The 19,957-nt window shown below is 65.0% G+C and overlaps 2 protein-coding genes and 2 non-coding genes across 4 annotated transcripts; 1 reads left to right on the plus strand and 3 right to left on the minus strand.

Moving 5' to 3' along the window:
* Positions 1–1,120: 1,120 nt before the first annotated feature.
* On the minus strand, positions 1,121–15,362 carry TMEM214 (transmembrane protein 214). Its single transcript, XM_038133611.1, has 18 exons — positions 15,159–15,362; positions 14,601–14,806; positions 12,382–12,532; positions 10,757–10,891; positions 10,581–10,663; positions 9,372–9,477; positions 9,001–9,082; positions 8,810–8,911; positions 8,579–8,720; positions 7,753–7,844; positions 7,591–7,639; positions 6,067–6,180; positions 5,665–5,782; positions 4,798–4,882; positions 3,804–3,972; positions 1,855–2,006; positions 1,556–1,684; positions 1,121–1,500 (listed from the first exon to the last, which is right to left on the minus strand). Exons 1-17 carry the CDS (start codon positions 15,313–15,315, stop codon positions 1,558–1,560), a joined length of 2,070 nt encoding a protein of 689 aa, XP_037989539.1. The 5' UTR covers positions 15,316–15,362; the 3' UTR covers positions 1,121–1,500; positions 1,556–1,557.
* Positions 15,363–15,907: 545 nt separating this feature from the next.
* On the plus strand, positions 15,908–16,071 carry LOC119699981. The gene has a single exon (XR_005256628.1). It is a non-coding gene; the product is annotated as a U1 spliceosomal RNA (small nuclear RNA).
* Positions 16,072–17,143: 1,072 nt separating this feature from the next.
* LOC119699726 (vacuolar protein sorting-associated protein 37C-like) lies at positions 17,144–19,455 on the minus strand. Its single transcript, XM_038133612.1, has 2 exons — positions 17,717–19,455; positions 17,144–17,627 (listed from the first exon to the last, which is right to left on the minus strand). The coding sequence occupies exons 1-2, from the start codon at positions 18,155–18,157 to the stop codon at positions 17,532–17,534; spliced, it is 537 nt and encodes a 178-aa protein (XP_037989540.1). The 5' UTR covers positions 18,158–19,455; the 3' UTR covers positions 17,144–17,531.
* LOC119699964 lies at positions 17,146–17,309 on the minus strand. Its single transcript, XR_005256612.1, has one exon. It is a non-coding gene; the product is annotated as a U1 spliceosomal RNA (small nuclear RNA).
* Positions 19,456–19,957: the final 502 nt, after the last annotated feature.

Here is a 19,957-nt window from a genome sequence, read left to right on the forward strand (position 1 = left end):
CTGCCCTGCGCACACACCTGCAAGAACAGGCGCTCCCAAACCCCGCGCACACCCGCACGGGTGACACAGCCACGGGTGACACGGCCCATGGGTGACATGGCCCACGGGTGACACAGCCACGGGTGACACAGCCACGGGTGACACGGCCCATGGGTGACACGGCCCATGGGTGACACGGCCACGGGTGACACGGCCCATGGGTGACACGGCCCATGGGTGACACGGCCCACGGGTGACACAGCCCCAAGCAGGTGACACAGCCCACGGGTGACACGGCCCACGGGTAACACAGCCCACAGGTGACACACCCACGGGTGACACAGCCCCAAACAGGCGACACCCATGGAGGTGACACAGCCCCACAGAGGTGACACCCCCACACGGGTGTCACAGCCCCATAGGTGACACAGCCCCACACGGGTGACACACACCCACAGGTGACACACCCCCACAGAGGTGACTCACCCCCAAACAGGTGACACAGCCCCCACAGAAGTGACACACCCCTACAGAAGTGACACACCCCCACGGCTGACACACCCACACAAAGTGACACACCCCCACAGAGGTGACACAGCCCCACAGAGGTGACACACACCCAGAGGTGACACACCCCCACAGAGGTGACACACCCCCAAACAGGTGACAGAGCCCCCACAGAAGTGACACACCCACACGGGTGACACACCCACAAAGGTGACATAGCCCCACAGAGGTGACACCCCCAAACGGGTGACCCACCCACACAGGTGACACACCCACACAGAGGTGACACACCCACACACGGGTGACACAGCCCCACAGAGGTGACACAGCCCCACAGAGGTGACACACCCACACAGGTGACACCCCCACACCCACAGGTGACACACCCACACAGGTGACACACCTACACAGGTGACACACCTACACAGAGGTGACACCCCAACACGGGTGACACACTGACAGAGGTGACACACTGACAGAGGTGACACGGCCCCACAGAGGTGACACACACCCACAGGTGACATACCCACACAGAGATGACACCCCCACGGGTGACACCACCCCCCCCCCAGAGCCCCTGTCCCCCCGCCCCAGCCATCTTCACCCAGGAGGAAACACCAAGCGTACGGAGCAATTATAAGGAAAAAATAATAAAATAAATCCGTTCATTCCCGGGGGGAGGGCGAGGGGCTGCAGGCGCCGAGCCTGGCCCTGTGGGCAGGGACACGCGGGGACGGGGCTCACCCACCCGGGGACAGCGGGACGGGCACGCCAGAGCGGTCACGGGGCGTGGGGGAACCTGGACCAGTGTCTCCCCAGCCCCCCAAAAAATAAACCTCCCCGAAAGCCCCGTGCGAGCCCGAGCTCCGGTGGGCCTCACGCCGTGTCCTGCAGCCCCCGGGGCAGGCAGAGCGCGGCGTGAGCTCCGGCCAGCCCTCGGCGTGAGCCCCGGCCAGCCCTCGGCGTGAGCTCCGGCCAGCCCTCGGCGTGAGCTCCGGCCAGCCCTGGCCAGCCCTCGGCGTGAGCCCCGGCCAGCCCTCGGCGTGAGCTCCGGCCAGCCCTGGCCAGCCCTCAGCGCCCCGAAATCGCGGCCAGCGCCCAGTCCTTGAGCGCCAGCGCGGCGTTCCGCAGGAAAACCCAGCAGGAGGAGGTGAAGCTCGTCAGGTGGTCCCTCACGCACTGCCACGTCACCTCGCCGCTGCAAAGGCAAGGACACGGGGTTGAGAGGGGGTCAGAGCCACACGGGGGACACGGGAGCCCCCTGGGCAGGGCTGGGGACAGGGACAGCGGCGAGGGTGGCAGCAGCAGCCGGGGAGGGCAGCCGGCAGGGCAGGGAGCCCGGGGGAGGCTGGGACGGGGGCTGCTCACCTGCAGGAGTCGAGGCAGCGCTGCCAGCCCTGCTGCAGCCCCGCAGCCAGGCCCTGCAGCAGCGGCAGCAGGCAGCTGTGCAGCAGGAACTGCAGCAGCTCCCGCACGCACTCGGCCAGGTGCAGCAGCGCCTCGGGGAGCCGGCTCCGCAGCTGCGGGAGCAGAGGAGGCACCGGGTGAGCTCCGGGCCCTGCTGGGGCACCGGGCACACACAGCCTGGGGCACTGCCTGCCCGTGACAGCCCCATCCCGTCCCATCCCATCCCATCCCGTCCCATCCCGTCCCGTCCCGTCCCGTCCCATCCCATCCCATCCCATCCCTTCTGCTCCCCAGCACCCCGCAGCTCTCCCCTGGCACTGTCATGCTTTCTGGGAAAATCCCCTGCCCAGGATTCCTCTCCTGGGAAGCTGAGAAGCCTCAGAGAAAAAGGAAAGCAGGGATTATCCGATTGCTTCTGCTGGGGTTTGCTGCTCTGGACTGTGGTTGGAGAGGGTTCATCCAACATGTGAATTGTTTTGACTTAATGGCCAACCACGGCCGGTGTGTGGGACTCTGAGGAGAGGCACCAGCCTCCATCATTATCTTCTTAAACCCTCTCAATGTATCCTTTGTCTATCCCTTACTACGGCTTTGGAATAATATCCTTTAATATATTATAGATTATAAAAATAATTAATGAGCCTTCTATACTGGGAGTCAGATTCATCGTTTCCTTCCTGCCACGGGGAACCCTGAAAACGCCACACTCCCCACGGGCCCTCTGCTCCAGAGCTCAGCACGCGGGGCAGCCACGCGGTGTGACACTGCTGCCACCACACTCTGTGACACACGGCTGCCACCCCACTGCTGCCACCCCACGCGGTGTGACACTGCTGCCACCCCACTCTGTGACACACTGCTGCCACCCCACACTGTGTGACACTGCTGCCACCCCACTCTGTGACACACTGCTGTCACCCCACTGATGCCACCCCACACTGTGTGACACTGCTGCCACCCCACACTGTGTGACACACTGCTGCCACCCCACGCTGTGTGACACACTGCTGTCACCCCACTGATGCCACCCCACACGTGACACTGCTGTCACCCCACACTGTGTGACACTGCTGTCACCCCACTCTGTGTGACACACTGATTCACCCACTGCTGCCACCCCACGCGGTGTGACACTGCTGTCACCCCACTGCTGCCACCCCACACTGTGTGACACTGCTGCCACCCCACACTGTGTGACACTGCTGCCACCCCACACTGTGTGACACACTGCTGTCACCCCACTCTGTGACACACTGATTCACCCACTGATGCCACCCCACGCTGTGACACTGCTGTCACCCCACACTGTGTGACACACTGCTGTCACCCCACTCTGTGACACACTGATTCACCCACTGATGCCACCCCACGCTGTGTGACACTGCTGCCACCCCACTGATGCCACCCCACTCTGTGTGACACTGCTGCCACCCCACACTGTGTGACACTGCTGCCACCCCACGCTGTGTGACACTGCTGCCACCCCACTGATGCCACCCCACACTGTGACACACTGCTGTCACCCCACTCTGTGACACACCGATTCACCCACTGCTGCCACCCCACGCTGTGTGACACTGCTGCCACCCCACTGATGCCACCCCACTCTGTGTGACACTGCTGCCACCCCACTGATGCCACCCCACACTGTGACACACTGATTCACCCCACGCTGTGTGACACTGCTGCCACCCCACACTGTGTGACACACTGGTGCCACACTGTGTGCCACACTGGTTCACCCCACACTGTGTGACACACTGATGTCACCCCACACTGGTGCCACACTGTGTGCCACACTGGTTCACCCGCCGCGGGGCCGTCCCCTTGCCAGCATCAGCGGCACACCCGTCCCCACCCCACCCCAGCCGAGCTCCCCGGTGGCACTCCCGGTGTCCCCCGGCACTCACCCAGTCGCCGAGCCAGGGCAGGCTGCCGTGGAGCCAGGCGAGCAGCGAGCAGCCCTGCTGTGACACCGCCCGGGCCACCTCGGCGCCCGTCCCGCCGAGCCGCTCCAGCTGCGGCCACAGCGCGGCCAGGGCCACCGAGCCGTGCCGTGCCACGCCACGCTCCAGCCACCTGCAACGGGCCCAGGTGAGGCCGGGCTGCACCCAGGGGGCTGGCACCCCGGGGTGCACGGGCAGAGCCCCAGGGTGAGCTGGGTGCTCCCAGGGAGGCAGGGGAACAGCCCCCAGCCCTGCTGGCACCCCGGGGTGCACGGGGCCAGCTCCAGGGTGAGCTGGGTGCTCCCAGGAGCCAGGGGAACAGCCCCCAGCCCTGCTGGCACCCCGGGGTGCACGGGGCCAGCTCCAGGGTGAGCTGGGTGCTCCCAGGGAGGCAGGGGAACAGCCCCCAGCCCTGCTGGCACCCCGGGGTGCACGGGCAGAGCCCCAGGGTGAGCTGGGTGCTCCCAGGGAGGCAGGGGAACAGCCCCCAGCCCTGCTGGCACCCCGGGGTGCACGGGGCCAGCTCCAGGGTGAGCTGGGTGCTCCCAGGAGCCAGGGGAACAGCCCCCAGCCCTGCTGGCACCCCGGGGTGCACGGGGCCAGCTCCAGGGTGAGCTGGGTGCTCCCAGGGAGGCAGGGGAACAGCCCCCAGCCCTGCTGGCACCCCGGGGTGCACGGGCAGAGCCCCAGGGTGAGCTGGGTGCTCCCAGGGAGGCAGGGGAACAGCCCCCAGCCCTGCTGGCACCCCGGGGTGCACGGGCAGAGCCCCAGGGTGAGCTGGGTGCTCCCAGGGAGGCAGGGGAACAGCTCCCAGCCCTGCTGGCACCCCGGGGTGCACAGGCAGAGCTCCAGGGTGAGCTGGGTGCTCCCAGGGAGGCAGGGGAACAGCCCCCAGCCCTGCTGGCACCCCGGGGTGCACCCCCAGCCCTGCTGGCACCCTCGTGGCGCTGGCACGCACCTGTAGCCCTGCAGGCAGGCACGGGACACCTTCTGCCAGGCGGGCAGCACGCCGGAGGAGCGGAGCAGCCGGGCACAGGACGAGGCTGCAAGAGACAGGCGTGCTCCCTGAGCGGCCCTCGGCCGTGGGGACACGCGTCCCTCTGTCCCCAAGGGCTCTGGGGGGGACACACGGCTCGAGCTGTGCTGTGGAACCCCTCGGGAGATGCTCCAGGAGGGGACAGACGGACAGAACCCCCTGAGCAGGCCCTCCCAAAGGGGAACAGGGGTATGCCTGCATCCCCCAGCTGGACAGACGGACAGAACCCCCTGAGCAGACCCTCCCAAAGGGGAACAGGGGTCTGCCTGCATCCCCCAGCTGGACAGACGGACAGAACCCCCTGAGCAGGCCCTCCCAAAGGGGAACAGGGGTCTGCCTGCATCCCCCAGCTGGACAGACGGACAGAACCCCCTGAGCAGACCCTCCCAAAGGGGAACAGGGGTCTGCCTGCAGTGCCTGCATCCCCCCGCACCCCCCAGCTGGACAGACGGACAGACAGACAGGCCCCACTGCTCACAGCAGCCACAGGACAAAGGCAGGGGAACAGCCACAGGAGGGATCCCCGGGAGCAGGATCACTCCTGAGCAAGGGGAAGCAGCCTCCAGCTTGTGACAGGGAAGGTTTAGGCTGTAAACAAAACCCAGTTTCTTCACAGGAAGGGCTGAGCAGGCTGCCCAGGGCAGGGCTGGAGCTTCCATCCCTTGAGGGGTTTAGAAGCCGGGTGGACGTGGCACTTGTGGGGACAGTGGTGGCCCTGGCAGTGCTGGGGGACGCCTGGTGCTCCCGGAGGATTTCTGAGCCTGGATTGCTCCCCGATGCCCAGCTCACCCTGGAAGGAGCCGTGTGTGTGCACGTCGTGCAGCAGGAAGCCAGCAGCCAGCAGCAGCAGGACGAGCAGCAGCCGTGGCCAGGGCAAGCCCCGGCCCCTCATCTTGCACAGCAGCTCCTGGGGGGGAGGACGAGGCCCTGTCACTGTCACCGCAGGCTCCTGGCACCGGGGAGGCCCCAGCACGGCGGCACCACCCACCCCTGGCTGCCCGGCCGGGACAGAGACATCTGCTGAGCAGCTGGACGGGGACCAGCAGCACATCTGTCACATCTGTCCCCAGCGTGCGTGCCACCCTGGGGCCCTGCAGCAGGAGGGGCTGGCAAAGCCCCAGCAAGGGCTGAGAGCTGGCCCTGGGGGCTGCCGGGCAGTGCCAGCCCCCCCTGTGCTGTCCTGTCCCTCACCTTGCAGGCGGCGTCACAGGCGGCCACATCCGTGTCCCCTCCGGCCGCCCTGGCTGCCAGCTCCTCGTTTGTCACCTTGAAGGAGCGAACCGTTTCCTGCAGTGACTGCTGCACCTTGGGGACAGCAGGAGCTGTGTCAGCACCCCCCGGGCCCCACAGAGCCCCCGGGCTGCCATGGCACCGGGAGGGAGGGGCAGGTGCCACGGGGACACTGCCCCAGCTCAGGGAGAGCTGTCCCAGCAGCACGGGGACACTGCCAGCTCAGGGAGCTGTCCCAGCAGCACAGGGACACTGCCAGCTCAGGGAGCTGTCCCAGCAGCACAGGGACACTCTCCCAGCTCAGGCAGAGCTGTCCCAGCAGCACGGGGACACTGCCAGCTCAGGGAGCTGTCCCAGCAGCACAGGGACACTGCCAGCTCAGGCAGAGCTGTCCCAGCAGCACAGGGACACTGCCAGCTCAGGCAGAGCTGTCCCAGCAGCACGGGGACACTGCCAGCTCAGGGAGCTGTCCCAGCAGCACAGGGACACTGCCAGCTCAGGGAGCTGTCCCAGCAGCACAGGGACACTGCCCCAGCTCAGGGAGCTGTCCCAGCAGCACGGGGACACTGCCCCAGCTCAGGCAGAGCTGTCCCAGCAGCACGGGGACACTGCCAGCTCAGGGAGCTGTCCCAGCAGCACGGGGACACTGCCCCAGCTCAGGGAGAGCTGTCCCAGCAGCACAGGGACACTGCCAGCTCAGGGAGCTGTCCCAGCAGCACGGGGACACTGCCCCAGCTCAGGGAGAGCTGTCCCAGCAGCACAGGGACACTGCCCCAGCTCAGGGAGCTGTCCCAGCAGCACAGGGACACTGCCAGCTCAGGGAGCTGTCCCAGCAGCACAGGGACACTGCCAGCTCAGGGAGCTGTCCCAGCAGCACGGGGACACTGCCAGCTCAGGGAGCTGTCCCAGCAGCATGGGGACACTGCTAGCTCAGGGAGAGCTGTCCCAGCAGCACGGGGACACTGCCCCAGCTCAGGGAGCTGTCCCAGCAGCACAGGGACACTGCCCCAGCTCAGGGAGCTGTCCCAGCAGCACGGGGACACTGCCCCAGCTCAGGCAGAGCTGTCCCAGCAGCACAGGGACACTGCCAGCTCAGGCAGAGCTGTCCCAGCAGCACAGGGACACTGCCCCAGCTCAGGGAGCTGTCCCAGCAGCACAGGGACACTGCCCCAGCTCAGGGAGCTGTCCCAGCAGCACAGGGACACTGCCAGCTCAGGGAGAGCTGTCCCAGCAGCACGGGGACACTGCCAGCTCAGGGAGAGCTGTCCCAGCAGCACGGGGACACTGCCAGCTCAGGCAGAGCTGTCCCAGCAGCACAGGGACACTGCCAGCTCAGGGAGCTGTCCCAGCAGCACAGGGACACTGCCAGCTCAGGGAGAGCTGTCCCAGCAGCACAGGGACACTGCCCCAGCTCAGGGAGCTGTCCCAGCAGCACGGGGACACTCTCCCAGCCCACAGCTGCCCCCGTCCCCCTGCTCACCCTACCTTCTTGCTGCTGCTCTCCCAGGTCTCCAGGAGGTGGTTCAGCAGCAAACTGGGGGGAAGGAGAACACGGGGCTTGGTCAGGAGCTCCAAGGAGCAGTTCAGGTGTCCCGAAGGCTCTGCAGGTGAGCTCTGGCCCCCCTCGGAGCCGCAGAGTGGACTGACCTGGACTGAGCGAGGTGCTTGGTGTAGAGCTGCCTCCAGACGCTGAAGCTCAGGGGGTCCAGGCTCAGGCACTGGCTCAGGGAGGTCAGAAGCTGGGCAGGGGGCAGAGCAGCTACGTGTGACCCTCTCTCTGGCACACCAGGCACCCCGCAGGTGCCAGAGCCAGGCAGCTCCCGAGGCACCAAGCAGAGCTGCTGCACCCCTGCCCACACAGGGCGTGGAACTGGATGGTCCTCAAGCCCACCCAAACCACCCCAGGATCTGCTGACTGCCATCCCCTGGGAGCAGGCAGCACACCCTGCCTACAGGAATGTGCCCCCACTGACAGAGTGACAAAAACATCCTCTGTCCCCTTAAAAAGGAAAAAACCCCGAAGTTTCTCTCCTCAATTAGGTGAAAAGACACCTCACAGGACCTGAGGGGCTTCACCTCAAAGTTAAGGATGGCTAATTGGACAGAAGCTGAAAAGTCCCGCCTGAGCAATTCACTAGGAAAAGGAGAGAACAAAGAAACTAATTGCCTTTGAGAGGTGTTTACCAGGGGCAAAACCCTCTTACACCTGGCTCGCTTTTCCCTGTAAAGAGTTTTGTTACTTTACCTTTTATTAAAGGTAAAAGAGCAAAACTTCTTTCCAACACTCCCACAGGAGCCATCCTGCTGATTTTATGCCCTCTAAGGCAGCTGAGCTATCCTGGGTGTGGAACAGATCTCCAAAAGCTGACGAGACCCGGCTCGGGGAGCCCCAGTTCCACCTGCCGAGCCATGGCCACCCTCCTGCCAGCAGTGCCACCCCTCGGTGCAGCAGCACAGCCATCCCGGGGCTCACCTCCTCCTTCATGGCCGGCGGGCAGGCGGGCGTGGCGCGGGACAGGAAGGAGGGGAAGAAGGTGTGCAGGGCGGCCTCGGGCCGGGCGCCCAGGGCCAGCACCTTCAGCCGCGGGTACAGGCGCCGCAGCTGCTCCTGCAGGCTGGGGGACAGAGCCAGGCTGCTGAAGGGCCACCGCGGTGGCACCAGGGGACACCGAGGGCGCGGCCGTGCCTGGAGGGAGCAGCGTACCTGGGGGACAGCGAGTTGTTGGGCATGAAGGCGAAGTCCAGGAGGGGGAAGAAGTCCTTGGGGCCGATCATGCCGAAGCCTTTGGTGAGGTTGGGGTGCATCCTGCAGAACAGAGCCCTGAGCTGCCGGGGCCTGGCCAGGGGGGGCCGGCTGCAAGCCCTGGTGGCCGCAGGGACGCGGGGGTCACTCACATCAGGAGCCGGTCCAGGTAGGAGACGGCGTAGGGCGACAGGGACTTGATGCCGAGCACCGGGAGCATGACGCCCAGCCACACTGCAGGGACAGGAGGAGGGTCTGCCCGGGCTGTCCCCACCGCCGGGGACAGGCAGGCACATCCCCGGGGAGGGCTGCGGGGAGCTGCGCTGCAGAGCTTGGGGAGCCTCCCCAGGCTGTCCCCAGCCCTCAGCAGTGCCACCAGCAGCAGGGGAGGGGTGCTGGCAGCCCCAGGAGGGCACCCCACACGGATGCTCCCTGTCCCCACCCGTCAGCAGTGCCACCAGCAGCAGTGCAGCTGTGCTGGCAGCCCCAGGAGGGGTCCCACAGGGCTGCTCGTGGCTCTCACCTCTCAGGCCCTCGTGCAGGTCGGTGAAGCCAGCCTGCCCCAGAGCCCACAGCACGGTCAGGCACTTGGCCGGGCGGCTCTGCTGGGAGCGCAGCACCTCCAGGTACTGCGGGAGAGAGCTCACCTGAGCTGGGAGCAGGGCAGGGCAGGGCAGCCCAGCTCAGCCCAGCCAGCCTGGGCCAGCAGGGGAAACCCCAAACCCAGCTCTGGGGGTGCAGGGGAAATCCCAAACCCAGCCCTAGGGGTGCAGGGGAAACCCCAAACCCAGCTCTGGGGGTGCAGGGGAAACCCCAAACCCAGCTCTGGGGGTGCAGGGGGAACCCAAAACCCAGCTCTGGGGGGATCAAGGAAACCCCAAACCCAGCCCTGGGGTTGCAGGGGGACAGGGGAAACCCCAATCCCAGCTTAGGGGGGATCAAGGAAACCCCAATCCCAGCTTAGGGGGGGCAGGGGGACAGGGGAAGCCCCAATCCCAGCTCAGGGGGTGTAGGGCCGCTGGGCAGGGCAGACAGAACCCACTGGGGACAGCAGTCCCTGTGCAGGGGAGGGCTGAGGGGTGCAAGGGGATGGAGGGGGACGGAGGGGCAGTGGGATGGAGCAGTGGGATGGAGCAGAGGGATGCAGGGGCAGTGGGATGGAGCAGTGGGACAGAGGGGCAGTGGGACGCAGGGGCAGTGGGACGGAGCAGTGGGATGCAGGAGCAGTGGGATGCAGGAGCAGTGGGATGCAGGGGCAGCGGGATGGAGCAGTGGGACAGAGGGGCAGTGGGACGCAGGGGCAGTGGGATGGAGTGGGAAGCAGGGGCAGTGGGATGGAGCAGTGGGACGCAGGGGCAGTGGGATGCAGGGGCAGCAGGATGGAGTGGGACGCAGGGGCAGCAGGATGGAGCAGTGGGAAGCAGGGGCAGTGGGATGGAGTAGTGGGACGCAGGGGCAGTGGGATGGAACAGTGGGAAGCAGGGGCACTGGGACACAGGGACAGCAGGATGGAGTGGGACGCAGGAGCAGTGGGACGCAGGAGCAGTGGGATGGAGCAGTGGGATGCAGGGGCAGTGGGATGCAGGGGCAGTGGGATGGAGTGGGAAGCAGGAGCAGTGGGAAGCAGGAGCAGTGGGATGCAGGGGCAGTGGGATGCAGGGGCAGTGGGACGCAGGAGCAGCCCCAGCCAGTTTGCAGCAGCCACAGGCACCCGAGGCCCAGCCCAGCTGACCTTGCCCAGGCTGGAGGTGGCAATGCGGGGCCTGTAGAGCAGCAGGGCCTGGATGCAGATCCTGTAGCCGTGCAGGGACTCCCCTGGAATGGAGACGGGGCAGGTCCTGCTCAGCCACGGCCCCCGTGGAGCAGCTCCAGAGGGGCAGGGAGGAGCAGAGCGTGGGGGGAGCTGACCTTGGGCCTTGTCCAGCTCCTGCAGCATGGTGTAGATGCAGTGGTCAAAGAAGAGCTCCAGGGAGCCCGAGGCCTTGGCCAGCAGGGAGCGGATGATGCCCCGCAGCTCCCTGCTGGCCAGGCAGTACGGGTAGTCTGGGGGAGCAGAGAGGAGTTAGTGAGACCCAGAGCTGCAGGAACCAGCCCAGCGTGAGGCAGCACAGGGAGTGCCTCATCCTCATCCTCATCCCAGCCGGGCAGCCCTGGCCCCCTCCCCAGAGGCTGCGGCATTCACATGCTCCGAAATTCTCGGGATTGGTCTCCTGGGAAGCCTCAGAGAAAAGGAAAACCACTCTTATCTGTTCCTCCTGCCTTGTGCTCGTGTGGAATGTGTTTGGGGGTTGTCTCATTGCATTCTGCTGTGAGCTGGTTTCACTCTTTGGCCAATCGGTGCCAAGGCTCTGGAGAGAGCCTCGAGTTTTCATTATTGTCTTTTTAGCTTTTACTAAGTATCCCTTCTGTATTCTTTAGTATGATACAGTATTCCTTAATAAAATATAATATGATAAAGTAATAAATTAGCCTCCTGAGAACACGGAGTCAGACTCATATTCCTGCCTTGGTTGGGACATTCCCAACAAATACAATATATGTTAGTATTCTTTAATACAATATAGTATTATAAAGAAATAAATTAGCCTCCTGAGAACACGGAGTCAGACTCTTCATTCCTGCCTTCATCTGGACATTCCCAGCAAATACAATATCTGTAGTACAGTTCAGTATTCTTTATTCTAATATAGGATTATAAAGTAATAAATTAGCCTTCTGAGAACACGGAATCAGACTCATATTCCTGCCTTCATCTGGACATTCCCAGCAAATGCAGCAAGAGGGAGCTGGGATGGCTTCCCAAGGAATGCTGCTGCTGGGGGATGGACAGGGCTGTGCAGAGGACACTCTGTGATTGGGGGTGGCAAGGGGCAGGGGAATGTTCTCAGAGTGAGTGGGGCCCTGTTGTGGGATTTGGGGTCCCAGGATGAGGGAAGGGATGAGGATCTTGACTCCATGTTGCAGAAGGCTGGTTTATCACATTATGATGTATATTATATTAAAATGCTGTATTAAAACTACACTAAAAGAACAGAGAGAAAGGATTCATCAGAAGGCTGGGCAGAAATGGAAAGGAATGAATGACAAAGGCTGTGACTCCCAGAGAGTCTGGGCAGCTGCATCCTTGATTGGTCATTAATCAGAAACCCCTCCATGGACCAACCAAGGCAGCACCTGCTGCATCCCACAGCAGCACAGAGTTCTTGGCTGCATTTCCTTCCTGAGGCTGCTCAGCCTCCCAGGAGAAGAAAACCCCGGCGAAAGGATTTTCATAGAATATACCAGTAACAGGGCCCAGCTGACCAGGCAGGGCAGGGCAATCCTGCCCCAGCCTCCCTCCAGGGCTGGGAGCCAGCTCCCCCCTGCACTGCAGCAGCAGGCAGAGCTCAGGGTCCCCCGTGCACGGGGGGCTGGGGAAGCCCCCAGAGTGCCAGCAGCGTCACCGTGTGTGGCCAGGAGGCTGGGAATGCCAAGGAAACGCTCCCTGTTCTGCTTCCCGGCCCCACATTCCCGGGAAGCAGCGGCACACGGACCGTGGGGGTGCTGGCTGAGCACGGGGTCGCTCCTGGGGGCCTGCAGCTTGTAGTTGAGGTAGCCAGCCAGGTCCTTCACCCACACCGAGGGGTTCTCGGGGAACACGCTCTGGCTCTTCTGCAGCTCCTTCTGCAGCTCCGCCAGGTCCAGCTGCGGGCGACAGACACACGGACAGGCTCAGACAGGGGGACAGCCGGGCAAAAGCACGGGGGGAGGAAAAGCTACCTGTGATTCCTAAGGGGCCACGCTCCCAGCTCCATGCCCACGGAAAACCCTGCGGCCAGAGTGTAGGAATGTGCCCCCTATGGACAGAGTGACAGAACCTTCCTCTGTCCCCCAAAAAGGAAAGAGCCCAGAACTTTCTCCCAGTGATCAGGAAGGAAAATCACTGATAGGATCTTGGGGCTTCACCTCAAGTTTGGGGACAGCTCATTGGCCACGAGCCAAAAGGTCCCGCCTGGGCCATTGAGTAGAAAAGCACAGAACAAAGAAACCAAATGGCTTTTGTGAGGTGTCTTTACCAGGAGCACAAGCTTGTGGCACCTGGATCGCTTTGAGTTTGTTATTTTGCCTTTATTAAACCTTTTTTGTTGCTGATGCTGTCACACCAGCCTCCTGCTCCTTTTATGCCTCCCGATGAATGCTGAGCTATTCTGGGGTGTAACACTGGGGTGTGAGAGCTCATCAGATCAGCTCAAAACCCCCGGCAAAACGCTACAGGAGAGCTGCAGAGCCCTGCCTTTGAGCCCGCCAGCCCCAGCCGAGGACAGCAGAGACCCGGGGTGACCCCAGCCGTGGCTGCACACCCAGAGGGGGGAAACAGCCCTGAGGACCAAACCCAGCCCGTGAAGAACCCCCAGCACCACGGCAGCAGCAGCTCCCAGCCCTCCCCTGGGCACCCAGACACGGCCACTGCCTGCTTCTGCCCCAGCAGGGCTCGGAGCCTGGGCACAGCAGCCTCCTCCAGCCGGGTCTCATCAGCTTTGGGGGTCTATTTCACAGCCAGGATGGCTCAGCTGCCTTTGGAGGCACAAAAACCAGCAGGATGGCTCCTGCTGCAGCGCTGGAAATGAAAAGGTTCCAATAAAAGGCGAAATAACAAACAGAGAAAAACCGAGCCAGGCGCAAGAGGTTCTTGCTCCTGGTAAAACACCTCACAAAGGCAATTAGTTTCTTTGTTCAGTTCTTCTTCCAGTAAACTGCCCAAAGCAAAACTTTTTGGCTCCTGTTCAATTGGCAATCCTTAAAGTGAAGCCTGTGAGATGCCTTTTCACCTAATAAAAAAAAAAACAACAGAAAAACCAAAAAACTTCTGAGTTTCTTTCTTTTTTAAGAATATTAAAAAAAAAATTGTCACTCCATCAACAAAAGGCACATTCCCACACCAGGTGCCCCTGGGCAGCTCGCCTCAGCCCCGCCTGTGAGAGGAATGGCACAGAGAGCAGCTGGTGCCACACAGGCAGTGAAACCTGTCCCCAGACCCCGTCAGGGAGGTGACAGTGGCTGTGCCTGCTCAGCACAGCACAGCTCTGGCTCAGAGGGAGCACAGGATGCCACACAGGCAGTGAAACCTGTCCCCAGACCCCGTCAGGGAGGTGACAGTGGCTGTCCCTGCTCAGCACAGCACAGCTCTGGCTCAGAGGGAGCACGGGATGCCACACAGGCAGTGAAACCTGTCCCCAAACCCCGTCAGGGAGGTGACAGTGGCTGTGCCTGCTCAGCACAGCACAGCTCTGGCTCAGAGGGAGCACGGGATGCCCCACAGGGCTGTCCCTGCAGGCAAACTGAACGTGCAGAGCCACTGGAACGAGGCAGAGAAGCCCACCCAGAGCAGGGGGTGCAGAGGGAACCCCCTCAATTGGGGGGGTGGGGGTGGAGATCCCAGGGCATGAGGGGGACAGGGGGAGAGCTGAGGCAGCAATGCCTGCCACCCCGGGGACACAGCACCCCAGCACTGCCCCGGGCAGCTCTGGAACCCCCCCTGTGCTAAGGCACAGGCAGGACAGACACACAGACAGGCTCTGCACACGCAGCCAGGGCAGGACAGACCCCGGGGCCCCACGGGAGCGGGCTGCAGCCACCGGAGGCTCCCTGCCCGGCACGCCGGTGACAGCGGGGAGCAGCGCTGCCCTCGCCGCCCCGTCCCGCCGAGCCCGGGCAGCCCATCCCGCAGGCGAGGCGGCAGCACCGGGCCGCGGCACCGGCCGGGCACACTCACGGCTTTCACGGCTTCCTCCAGCGAGCGGCACCGGCCCGGTTGTGCCGCGCCGTCGCTCCCCGGCGCCTTCCTGCCGCTCTTGCCGGTGTGCTGCCTCCGCGGCGGCGGCTCGGCGGCGGCGGCCGGCGGCACCTGCTCCTTGTTCTGCTTGCGCAGCGCCCGCTCGAAGCCCAGCTGGAAGATGGTGCTGGAGGCGGCGATGGGAGCTGCGGACGGCACCGGGTCACCGGGAGCCCGCGGGCACCGGCGGCACGAGGCGCCGGGGCACCGGAGCCAACCGCGGCCGCTGCCCGTGCGGGGCCCGGGGACGGCACGGCACCCGCACGGCCCGCTCGGCGCCGCCGGGGCCCCGCCGCCGAGCCCCGGGAGCCCGCCCGGCCTCGGCGGCCGCTCCCGGAGCGGCGGGGCCGCCCGGAGAACCCCACGGGACCCGGCGGCTACACCTGCCGGCCCCCGGGACCCACCGGAGACCCCCGGCAGCGCCACGCGAGGCCCCCGCTCCCTCACACACGGACCCGCGGGACCGCCGCCCGCCACACCGGGGCCGCTGACACTCACCGGGCACGGGCAGCGCGCGGCCGGCGTTGGCCTCCCCCAGGGCACGGCGGCTGCCGGCGCCGCCCGCGGGCCCCCGGCGGCCCTTGCGCACCACCTCCCAGCGGCCGGGGCCGCCGGTGCCCGGGCCCGGGGCCGCCCTCGCCGCCGCCGCCGCCATCGAGAGCCGGAGCGCCACGGGCGGCGCCGCGCCGGGGCCAGGGCGCGTGCGCGCGCCGCCGCCGCCGATTGGCCGCGCCCCGGGACACGCGCCGCGCGTGCCGGCTGCCACGTCCCCGCCCCGCCCCGACGGGAAACGTGACCGGGCGGGCGTGGCCACGCCCCCACGAGGGGGCGGGATCAGCACGCACCGCCTCCTCCGAGACCCCGCCCACAGAGCGGCTGCTGTATGGGGAAAGGGGCGTGGCTTCAGGGGAGATGCGCTAGTGACGCAACGGGAGGGCGGGGCTAGAAAGGGGGAGTGTCACGGTCTCAGCGCCGCTGCCTGCAGAACCGCCCCGGCCTGGCAGGGGCGGAGCCTGGCGAACGCGCAGGGCGTGTCCATGCAGATGAGGCTTTGCCGCGCAGCATGCCGGGGCGCAGCCCGCGCCAAGCCCGCGCTGTCCCGGCGCGTCCGCGGGCTTGGCGCGGGCCGGGCCGTGCGGGCCGGGCCGCAGCGCGGGGCCGGGCGGGAGCGGGGCCGGGGCGGGGCTGGGCGTGTGGTGGCGAGGCGTGCGGCGGGCGGGGCGGCGGGGCGGCGGGGCGGGGCGGGCATACTTACCTGGCAGGGGAGACACCATGATCAGGCAGGTGGTTTTCCCAGGGCGAGGCTCAGCCCTTGCACTCCGGCTGTGCTGACCCCTGCGATTTCCCCAAATGCGGGAAACTCGACTGCATAATTTGTGGTAGTGGGGGACTGCGTTCGCGCTCTCCCCTGGTCACGCTGGTCAAAGAAAGATTTAAAATACACCGGTCACGTTGTCGCGATACTGTGGCGGATTGCCCCCAGCCCGTCCTGCGCTCGCCCCGCACACTCTCCCCGCAGCCCGGGCTCGTCCCGTCCCCGAGCCCCCCGTCAGGGACCCGCCGGCCGGTTCCCGCAGGCGCCCCGGGATCCCCGGCTGTCCCCGAGCCGCTCTGCCCTGCGAGCCCCGCAGGGTCCCGGCCACGCAGCGGCTGCAGCCGCGCTCCCGCAGTGGATCGTTAAAAGCCAAACGGGGACAGAGAGCCCCGGCCAGTCACAATTAGACAGCGCTGTGTTTATCGCGACAGCGGGCGGCACGGGGGATCGCTCCCGAAATGCGCGCCCGCAGCGCACAGGGATTTTCGCCTTCTTTTTATTTCCCAAAAAGAATACATATGCACAAGCCCGGCACCTCCCATCCCCGCTCTGCATTAAAATGAGGTTATAGCCCCTCAGGCATGCGCAGCTCTTCTCCCGAATTGGGTCACTGGTCTCGAATGGGGTCGGTGGTCCCAGGGATGAAGTCAGGAAGGTCTTCCTCAGGTCTGTGTGCCCCTCCGGCACAATCCAAGCCCCCCTGCTTCCCGATGGACTGGCAGAGTCCGGGCGCTGGGCTGTCTGGTGTCTGGTGTCTGTCCGTCTGGTGTCAATCTGTTCCCGTAATGCTTCACTTGACACTTCCTCCTATAAAGGAGCGCGTAAGAAAACAATTAGCTTTAGCTTAAGCACCGAATGATTAACTTATCATCGCTGTGTCTAACTTCCATTGGAATGGGCTCTAACGCTCAGCTAGAATCCAAAATTTCTGAAAGCGTGACTCAAGAGGCCATTGCAGCCATTCCGTGTGTCCCGGGCCAATTCGGTGCCAGGCGCTGCGAGCTCCGGCAGCAGCGAGTGCGGCTGGGTCGGCCCAGGAGGGGCTCTGCTCTTCCAGCCACCAGAACGAGGGGTGGGCCACGGCTAAACCCACGAAGGGCCGATTCAGCACCAGGGAAGCATGAGAGCATACACACGCATTTACTTCAGTCTGTCATTAACCGCGATGACCAGGGGAGAGCGCGAACGCAGTCCCCCACTACCACAAATTATGCAGTCGAGTTTCCCGCATTTGGGGAAATCGCAGGGGTCAGCACAGCCGGAGTGCAAGGGCTGAGCCTCGCCCTGGGAAAACCACCTGCCTGATCATGGTGTCTCCCCTGCCAGGTAAGTATGCCCGCCCCGCCCCGCCGCCCCGCCGCCCCGCCCGCCGCACGCCTCGCCACCACACGCCCAGCCCCGCCCCGGCCCCGCTCCCGCCCGGCCCCGCGCTGCGGCCCGGCCCGCACGGCCCGGCCCGCGCCAAGCCCGCGGACGCGCCGGGACAGCGCGGGCTTGGCGCGGGCTGCGCCCCGGCATGCCGCGCGGCAAAGCCTCATCTGCATGGACACGCCCACCTACCGGCCCCGCACCGCGGTTGCCGCGCGCTCTCGTTGCCCCGCCCCCCCGCTGGCCGGAACCGGCTGCCGGTCCGGGTCTGTGTCCCGGTCCCGGTCCTGGTCCGAGTCCGAGTCCGTGTCCGTGTCCCGCTGCCGGTCCCGGTCCCGATCATGGTCCGTGTCCCGCTCCCGGTCCGGTCCTGGTCCGTGTCCGTGTCCGTGTCCGGTCCCGCTCCGGTCCGGTCCCGGTCCGTGTCCCGGTCCGTCGCGCTGCCGGGGCTCGGTGCCGGAGCACAGCGCACCGGGCTGCAGCCGCAGCAGCGGCGGCCCGGTTCCGGCCCGGGGGCGCCGGCGGGAGCGGAGCCGCGGGGCAGCGCGGGGGCCGCGGTCACCGGGGGCGGCTCACGGACACCGAGAGCTCCGCCGCCGGCTCGCCCCGCCGGGGACAGCGACACGGGCTCCGGGACACCGGAGGCACCGGCAGGGCAGCGGGGCTGCGCGGGAGCTCGCCGCGGGCAGCGGCGGGTGCCGGGCTCAGCGCGGGGCGGCAGCGTGAAAGATGCGCGTTCTACGGTTGGCTCTTGGCGAATCCTCGGATGAATGTTGTGCGTGCAGGGTAGAAAGTTCCGCTGCTTTAATTTCATCAAATGCAGGCTTAGGTTACAATGTAATGTTAAAATAGAAACCGTGGACGTGGGGTATTTTTCAAAGAGAGGAGCGAGGTGCTCGCAGCGGGCAGCAGCCACAGGACACCTCAGTCTCTCAGAGAAAAGGAGTTCATTGCCCCCTCATCAGAAGAAACGAACTTCCTGCTGCTCCTCAGCCCTGGAGCCGCCGGGATTCAGAGGGAGAAGCTGACGCTGCCCAGCCAGAATCCTCTGCTGCAATGGAATCGGTGCCTCGTGGATGAGGGGTGTGAATATCCACAGGCTGCTGCTTTGAAGGGTTGATCCTCTGCTCACGTGGCTCCTTTTTGGGGCTTGCTTTGCCCAGAAAAGGCACCCGGACTGTCTGTAACTCTTTGTTCTTATTGTCTCACATTGTCCTAAATCCTAATTGTCCACATTTTTATTACTCTCATTATATTGCTGCTTTTATAACCATTTTATTTCTATTAAACTTTTAAAATTCCAAAACCAAGTGCCTGGCGTTTTTCCCGGTGAGAATCGTGGGACCCGGCTCTGTCTGCAGGCGCCGATGAGCAGCTGGAAACCCGCAGAGCTCCCTTCAAACCTCGGGATCTCATTTCCCCTCGGAGCTGGATTTTCCCCTCCGGGGCTCAGAAAAGGCGGCGCTGCTCCCCCTCAGGGCAGAGAGAAGAGTGTCACCCCACCCCAAAGGGCGTCCCCATCTCTGGGACCCTGCCACCCCACCCCAAAGGGCGTCCCCGTCTCTGGGACCCTGCCACCCCACCCCAAAGGGCGTCCCCGTCTCTGGGACCCTGCCACCCCACCCCAAAGGGCGTCCCGGTCTCTGTCACTGAGCCCAGGAGGTGTCAGGGTTGGGGACAAGCCATCGGGGTTGGGGACAAGCCGTGACCAGCGCCGCTCTGGGCCGGGCGGGAGACAGCGCCGAGCCTGCTTCCCGAGCCAGCCCCGGCTCCCTTCGGGGACTGCATCTGTTCGGGATCGGGATCTGTTTGGGGTCTGGCTCCCTTCAGGGTCTGGTTCCGTTCAGAGTCTGGATCCATTTGGGATCTGGTTTTGTTTGGGAACGGGTTCCGTTCAGGGTCTGGATCTGTTCGGGGTCTGGATCCATTTGGGATCTGGTTCTGTTCGGGGTCTAGATCTGATCGGGATTGGGATCCATTCAGAATCAGTTTGGGACTGATTCTGTTTGGGATCCGGTTCTGTTCGGGCTCTGGTTCCATTCGGGCTCCGGTTGCCTTTGGGCTCTGGTTCCGTTCGGGCTGCAGTTCCGTTCGGGATCAGGCTCCATTCAGGATCTGGTTCTGTTTGGGCTCTGGTTCCATTCAGGATCTGGTTCCATTTGCACTCCGGTTCCGTTCGGGCTTTGGTTCCGTTCTGGCTCCTGTTCCGTTCAGGCTCCGGTTCGGTTCTGGCTCCGGTTCCGTTCGGGCTCCGGTCGCGCCCGGGCCGGGCGGGGGTCGCTCCGCCGCGCCGCCAGGGGGCGCTAACAGGAGCGCGCGGCCAGAGGCGGGGTTTGAGCAGAGGGCGTGGCCATGCAAATCAGAGCAGGGCAGTGGGCGGAGCCGTGCAGCCCGGAGTCCTGGGCGTGTCCATGCAGATGAGGCTTTGCCGCGCGGCATGCCGGGGCGCAGCCCGCGCCAAGCCCGCGCTGTCCCGGCGCGTCCGCGGGCTTGGCGCGGGCCGGGCCGTGCGGGCCGGGCCGCAGCGCGGGGCCGGGCGGGAGCGGGGCCGGGGCGGGGCTGGGCGTGTGGTGGCGAGGCGTGCGGCGGGCGGGGCGGCGGGGCGGCGGGGCGG

Source organism: Motacilla alba, chromosome 3, assembly GCF_015832195.1.
Source record: "Motacilla alba alba isolate MOTALB_02 chromosome 3, Motacilla_alba_V1.0_pri, whole genome shotgun sequence".
In the NCBI taxonomy this organism is placed as follows: Eukaryota; Metazoa; Chordata; class Aves; order Passeriformes; family Motacillidae; genus Motacilla; species Motacilla alba.